Source organism: Crocuta crocuta, unplaced genomic scaffold, assembly GCF_008692635.1.
Source record: "Crocuta crocuta isolate KB4526 unplaced genomic scaffold, BGI_CrCroc_1.0 scaffold318, whole genome shotgun sequence".
In the NCBI taxonomy this organism is placed as follows: Eukaryota; Metazoa; Chordata; class Mammalia; order Carnivora; family Hyaenidae; genus Crocuta; species Crocuta crocuta.
In genome coordinates, this window is record NW_027531425.1 from 2,182,791 (window position 1) to 2,190,085 (window position 7,295).

At 52.3% G+C, this 7,295-nt stretch overlaps 1 protein-coding gene across 1 annotated transcript in view; it reads left to right on the top strand.

The window, feature by feature from the left end:
- The first annotated feature begins 4,075 nt into the window (after nucleotides 1-4,075).
- Nucleotides 4,076-7,295, top strand: part of REN (renin) — a 12,212-nt gene continuing 8,992 nt past the window's right edge. Inside the window, exon 1 of the mRNA XM_077772058.1 lies at nucleotides 4,076-4,173. Within this exon, the coding sequence (XP_077628184.1) occupies nucleotides 4,076-4,173 (98 nt within the window). The remainder of the gene's footprint in view (nucleotides 4,174-7,295) is intronic.

Here is a 7,295-nt window from a genome sequence, read left to right on the forward strand (position 1 = left end):
TAGTTCTTTTACCTTTATTCCCCGCCCCCTCTACACAAAGGGACCCCACACTCAACAGGTCTTCAAATTCAGGGTCTCCCCAGACCTCTTTCCCTTCTGGAATCCTGATTCTCTTCCACTGCGCCTTCAGTATCACCAGGCATCCGGAAGCCTCTCTCTCTTTCACTCCCCAGATCTCATCCATCACCTAATTTTATTTCCTAAAATTTTCTCAAGTCCATCCAATCTTTTCTGTCTCTACCATGCCCACCTCCCCTAATCCCCACTGGTTCTGGTGCTCTGGCTTCCTAACTGGCATACGCCACATGATTCTGGACCCTTCGGAAGTCCTTGCCACGCCACACTGTAGCCGCAACGTCGTGGCAAAACACATCTAATTACACCATTATTCCCTTCTTAACCTGTTCACGCGTGTGCTCTTAAACACACTCGCTGTGTAAACACAGCATGGAGTTCAAGGACTGTCATGGTTTGACACTCAAGTCATGTAATGAATTCTAGGACATACTGCCTAAGCTTATAGGCTGACTCCATCAGTTATTGTCAGTGTGATCCTAGGCACAGTACTTTCTGAATCCTCCTGTCTCTCAGTCTCCTCATCTGTAAAATGGAATAATAATGGTACCACCTCATGCGGGTGTTTTGAGAGTTAAATGCATTAAGCATTTAGAATGGCACCTGACACATAATAAACATTCGGTAAGTGTTAGCTCTTATTATCTCTGCTTCCCATCTCCTCTCTCACTCCACTTCCTCTGGTCTCTGTCTAGCCACACTGCCTTCTTTTGGCCCTTATTTCTTTTGGCCCTTATTTCTTTTGGCCCTTATTCTCATCATGCTGCCCCTCTCCGCAGGGCCTTTGCACATGCTGCTCCCATGGGGACTCTATTTCTTTCTCTCTTCAGCTATTCATTGCCTGCCTATGTAGCCTTCAGATCACAACCCAAGTATCATTGCTTTGGAGATGTCTTCCTGGAGCTCCCTGACTGTTCTGGTCATCATTGTTATTGTACATCTATGTTGTGATGATAATCTATTTCTCCTACAGACTTTGCATCCACAGGAGCAGGAATGGTATTTATTTTTTGTCACCTTTGTTAATCTCAGCATCTAGGAAAATGTCTGCCAAATAGTAAATGCTCGATGAACCCTGTCTAATGAATGAAGAACACCAGCGTCTGCTGGAATGCTTAATAAACATTCTTCCAATCTGCCAAGACAGATTTCCCCACTCTGAGGGGTTCTGAAACGTTTTCCCTGGGGGTCCTTGGGCTCATTCACTTAAGCATCCGACTTCGGCTCAGGTCATGATCTCACAGTTTGTGGGTTCCAGCCCCACACTGGGCTCTGTGCGGACAGCTCAGAGCCTGGAGGCTGCTTCAGATTCTTATCGCCCTCATTTTCTGCCCTTCCCCCCCCCAAAAATCAACAAATATTAAAAAAATTTTTTTGTAAGTTTTCCCCTGCCCTCAGATACTGCTCACTGCTGACCACAGTGCCTGAAAAATTCTCCAATAAGAGTTTACACCAGGAAACACCAAACCCTCCCACCATATGGTAAGGGTGTTATAATCTCAGAGGTCCAAGCATAGCCATTAGCCAACACATTGGCATCAGAGATTTTAGCTTCTCGAAGTCTTCACTGCTTGCAGCTGGTGCAGAGGGCAGCACTCTCAAGGCAAAGACAAGAACGCTAGAGTGTCTGGCACCTACCACCTGCTGCGTGCTGCAGACTTAGAGACTGAGCCCCAAAGAGGCGGAGGGGTCCGACATCACTGAGCAGGTTCGTGGTAGAAGTGAGACCAGAACCCAGGGGTCGCAGACAACTAGACCCGAGGTAGTTGCCTCGTTCATTCAGTTGATAAGGGCGAAGCACCACTTTGGGCAAGAGACAGATGCACGTTTGTGAGGTAACTCTCTCTGATACGGACCAGCTGAGGTCCGTGATCTCCTGGAAGGGATCGTATCGCACCGTGGGGAGCCCGTAGCAGAAGGCAGGCAGTTCTGGGCTGAATCAGGACCTGCTTCATGGAGCAGGCAGGGATATTTGAAATGGGCCTGAAGCATGGGCAAGGAAAAGCCAGGAGGGGGCATCCTCAGCTGAGTAAATAGCCCCCTCCTGGGATTTAGGACCCAGGCGTGTGTATGGAGAGCTGTGTCGGGTTGTTTGTAGGGTGCAAGGAAAGGGGAAGGTGGCAGAGACGGGCCCAGGAGGGATCAGGGTCAAGCAGAAAGGGAAGGAGGAGTGGGAGGGCCAGCTGCCCCTTACTCCCCAGGGCTCCCACCCACATGAGGTGAACTGAGGGGGGCACACACCCCTTTCCCGAGCTCCCTGCTTCCAGAGGCCCAATACAAGGCGCTTCTCCCCCATCCCTTCCACAGCTGCTGCTAACACAGGCTTGNCGGCTCAGGTCATGATCTCACAGTTTGTGGGTTCCAGCCCCACACTGGGCTCTGTGCGGACAGCTCAGAGCCTGGAGGCTGCTTCAGATTCTTATCGCCCTCATTTTCTGCCCTTCCCCCCCCCAAAAATCAATAAATATTAAAAAAATTTTTTTGTAAGTTTTCCCCTGCCCTCAGATACTGCTCACTGCTGACCACAGTGCCTGAAAAATTCTCCAATAAGAGTTTACACCAGGAAACACCAAACCCTCCCACCATATGGTAAGGGTGTTATAATCTCAGAGGTCCAAGCATAGCCATTAGCCAACACATTGGCATCAGAGATTTTAGCTTCTCGAAGTCTTCACTGCTTGCAGCTGGTGCAGAGGGCAGCACTCTCAAGGCAAAGACAAGAACGCTAGAGTGTCTGGCACCTACCACCTGCTGCGTGCTGCAGACTTAGAGACTGAGCCCCAAAGAGGCGGAGGGGTCCGACATCACTGAGCAGGTTCGTGGTAGAAGTGAGACCAGAACCCAGGGGTCGCAGACAACTAGACCCGAGGTAGTTGCCTCGTTCATTCAGTTGATAAGGGCGAAGCACCACTTTGGGCAAGAGACAGATGCACGTTTGTGAGGTAACTCTCTCTGATACGGACCAGCTGAGGTCCGTGATCTCCTGGAAGGGATCGTATCGCACCGTGGGGAGCCCGTAGCAGAAGGCAGGCAGTTCTGGGCTGAATCAGGACCTGCTTCATGGAGCAGGCAGGGATATTTGAAATGGGCCTGAAGCATGGGCAAGGAAAAGCCAGGAGGGGGCATCCTCAGCTGAGTAAATAGCCCCCTCCTGGGATTTAGGACCCAGGCGTGTGTATGGAGAGCTGTGTCGGGTTGTTTGTAGGGTGCAAGGAAAGGGGAAGGTGGCAGAGACGGGCCCAGGAGGGATCAGGGTCAAGCAGAAAGGGAAGGAGGAGTGGGAGGGCCAGCTGCCCCTTACTCCCCAGGGCTCCCACCCACATGAGGTGAACTGAGGGGGGCACACACCCCTTTCCCGAGCTCCCTGCTTCCAGAGGCCCAATACAAGGCGCTTCTCCCCCATCCCTTCCACAGCTGCTGCTAACACAGGCTTGGAGGGAAGCGGCATGGAGGCCCCTGGGTCTGGCTCTGTCACGAACAAGCCAGGAGGAGTCACTCGTGTTCTAGAAGGATACTGAGACACAAAGTGGAAGAAGCCAGTCAGGGACACGGCCGAGGTTAATAGAGAGGATGGAGCTTGAAAGGCATGGAGGGTGGAGTCTGGCGGGGAGGTTGGAAACCTAGGTTTTCTGTGCCAGTCTCAGCCCTGACCGTGTGCCGGAACACTGCTGTTTCTCATTAGCCTCTGCCCCGTCGGGGGGTCGCAGGGCCAGGCCGAGAGGGGGCTGCTGGCGTCACTGGGCACAGCATTGCTTTCCCACAGCCCTCCTTCCCCCTGGCTCCTGGGCTCCGAGTCGAAACCTGGTCACCCTTCACCCATCTAGCTCCGTGCCGTCGGGGGGATTTATTACCGGCCGCCCTCCAAGTGCCCCCAGATAATAAATCAGGGCAGAGCAAAATCCCCACCATCTCACATGTGGAGCGCATAAAAGGAGAAGGGCTCTTGAGAAGCCACAAGGCTTCTGCGGATCCCAGAGAGAGCCAAGCACCCAGGCGAAGCATGGACCCGGGGAGCAGAACGCCTCGCTGGGGCCTCCTGCTGGTGCTCTGTGGCTCCTGCACCTTCGGTCTCCCGGCGGATGCCGGCGCCTTCAGACGGTAACTCAGGCTGGGGGTGGGGCGCGGGGGTTCCCACCTTCCTAACACCCCTGGCTTTCAGATATGGGATGTCATCCAGTCCTCACGACCAGCTGGGCAGGGAGGCGCGGGCGCGTCCAGAGAGGTGGCTCGCCCCATGTCATAGGCCAGTAGTGGCACACGACCCGAGCAGCCCAGCCCGAAAGCCACGTCATTTGATCCCTGCCCAGAGCTCTTGCTCCCTGCACAGATCACCAGGGAGGCACTCAGGTGATTAAGCCCCGCCCCTTGTTCTCAAGGAGCTCGCAGTCTAATTATTAAGAAGGGGTGGGATGGCTAAGCCTACGGAGGAAGAACAATGTAGTGATTAAATACAAGCCTTCTAGAGCTGAATTGTCTTGGTGTAAAGCTTGCTCCACGAGCAGGACCGACCAGCTGGGAAAGCACGGGCAAGTGACTTAACTCCTCCAGGTCTCAGTTTACCATTTTTCAAGCAGGGATACTAACGGCACCTACTTCACAGATCTGCTTTGAAGCCTGATAAGAAATTGAACAGCGAGCCCTCAGCGTGATGCCAGTGGGCTAGAAACACCCAGCTGTTGCTCGTCCTACGGGGCAGATTGTTAGAAAAGTGGAAAGAAAGGCGTAAGGCAGCCTGAAGGCAGGAGGAGGGAGGCCTCCTAACACCCACACCGGTGCCAGGCCATGTGGGAACTGGCTCATTAAGTTCGCTGGGTTCACGACGACGGCTGTAGAAGGGAAGAAGCAGGAGAGAGGGTCTGTAGAGGAAACAGTTTCAGTGTGGGGAGGGCAGGTGGTGGGGCGGGAAGACCTCAAGGTTAGAGGGCAGGACTTCCTTCTTGTTTTTTAAAGATTTTATTTTAATTTTTTTAATGTTTATTTTTGAGAGAGAGAGAGAAGGAGAGAGCTCGAGCAGGGGAGGGGTCAGAGAGAGAGACCTAGAATCTGAAGCAGGCTCCAGGCTGTGAGCACAGAGCCTGACGTGGGACTTGAACTCAAGAACTGCAAGATCGTGACCTGAGCCAAAGTCGGACGCTTAACCGACTGAGCCAGGTGCCCCTAAAGATTTTATTTTCAAGTAATCCCTACACCCAGCATGGGGCTCGAGCTCACAACCCCAAGATCAAGAGTCACCGCTCCACCGACTGAGGCAGCCAGGTACCCCTAAGAGGGCAGATTTTAACAGTCCTAGTTGCTAAGACTGTAAAACGTCTAGGTTTTCACAAGATCTTTCCACATATCTCCTCTCAAGTTCTCCTAACAACCCAGCAGTCCCGTTTTACAGGTGAAGACACAGAGGCTCAGGGAGGTCACATGTAAGAGGCTAGGCCTCAACATACACTGGGCCTTTTGTTTCTGAAGCCTTTTCACCTGCTCCCAAGCTCCCAGAGACTAACTCTTAGGATAGGGATGTGGGGTGAGAGACCGGGTGCCTGCATGCAGCCCCACCCCCAGAATAAAGGTGGAACTGAGGTAAAAACATTCTCCCTTGTTCTCTTTAAAAAGCGAAGAAGAGGGGCACCTGGCTGGCTCAGTCAGTTGAGTGTCTGACTCTTGATTTCAGCTCATTTCATGGTCTCCCAGTTGGTGAGTTCAAGCCCTATGTCAGGCTCTGTGCTGACAGTGCAGAGCCTGTTTAGGATTCTCCCTCTCCCTTTGCCTCTCCTCCCCCTCCCCCCGCCCCCACTTAAGCCCATGCTCAAAAAACAAAATAAATAAAAAGAGGAGAACGGGATTGGGCCAGGAGTGGAGAAAGAGACTTTTGAAACACAACATTTTCTGCCTGCTATTTGTACAGTGTCCTGCGAAGGACTTTGGGACATCTGAACACAGGACCCCATTCTCAAGGTGCTTTCGTTGCCTTCTGCACACGCTCTTTACTGAGCAGTGGGCAGCTTGTTTAATCTGCACAGTGGTTCTCTGAGGCAGGTACTGCTGCTTAGTCCATCTTTACTAAGGAGCTAATGGGGGCTCACGAAAGGCCCAGAGAAGTTGGGTAGGTTGATCAGAATCCCACAGTAAGAAGGGGTTTAGGCTAATGTGCCCACAGCAGCTCTGTCCTCACCTCCGGACAGCACCTCCTCCGTGAGCATTAGGCTGCTCAGTGCTGGCTGCGAGCACCCAGGGCACAGCGGAGCAGGTGTCCAAGCAGAGGTGGGGCTGCTGTGAACTGGAGTTCCTGAGGCAGGCTTCCTGGAGGTGGGGATGCATGCCTGGCTTAGAAGAATGAAGAACTGGGGACGAGGAAGGGACTTTCTGAAAAGAGAGTAATGGTAAAAGTAAGTAAAATGGTAAAAGGGTCCAGAGCAGAGGCTGTTTAGAGTAAATAGTGCCAAATGCACCCTCTTTGGGATCAAGCCTTCTCTGCACTTCCGTTTTCCCATCTGTAGAATGGGAGTAATAAAATCACCCACCCCCGGGGATGGCTAAGAAGAAGATGATAATTGTGAAGCTACTTTGTGAACAGTAAACTGTGACCCAACTGTGACAAGTCATTTCCATTGATGTGACGCTGGTTGGCAGGAAAGCTGCATTTGTGTCCAAGAGTGCCGGGTGTGAGGAGGAAAGGGCGCTACAGGTAGACCAGCAGCTAGAAAAGGCAGGGTCTCCATAAATTGGGCTGTAATCCCAGAACCCCCCGGCCAACAGCTGGGGACATCTCCCCTCAGGCTTCGGCAAAGAGGCTTCCCGTAGGGGCCCTGGGGACACTCTGTGAGAAACGGCACCAGACACACTGCTGTGAATCACTTCTGAGTCTCTATCATTTCTGCATCATTGCAACCCTGTGAGCCTCTGCTTCCTCATCATAATTTTTTTTAACATTTATTTATTTTTGAGAGAGAGTATGAGAGGGCCAGAGAGAGAGAGAGAGAGAGAGAGACAGGATCCAAAGCAGGCTCCAAACTCTGAGCTGTCAGCACAGAGCCTGATGTGGGGCTCGAACTCCTGACCTTGAAGGTGAGATCATGGCCTAAGCCAAAGTCAGATGCTTAACCAGCTGAGCCACCCAGTCTGCTTCCTCATCATTAAGTGAGGATGAGGATGGCTGGTCTGTGGTCAGCATGAGGGCTACATGGAAGGCATGTTTGAAACTCACCAGGTGGCCCCCTCACTCTGCTTTA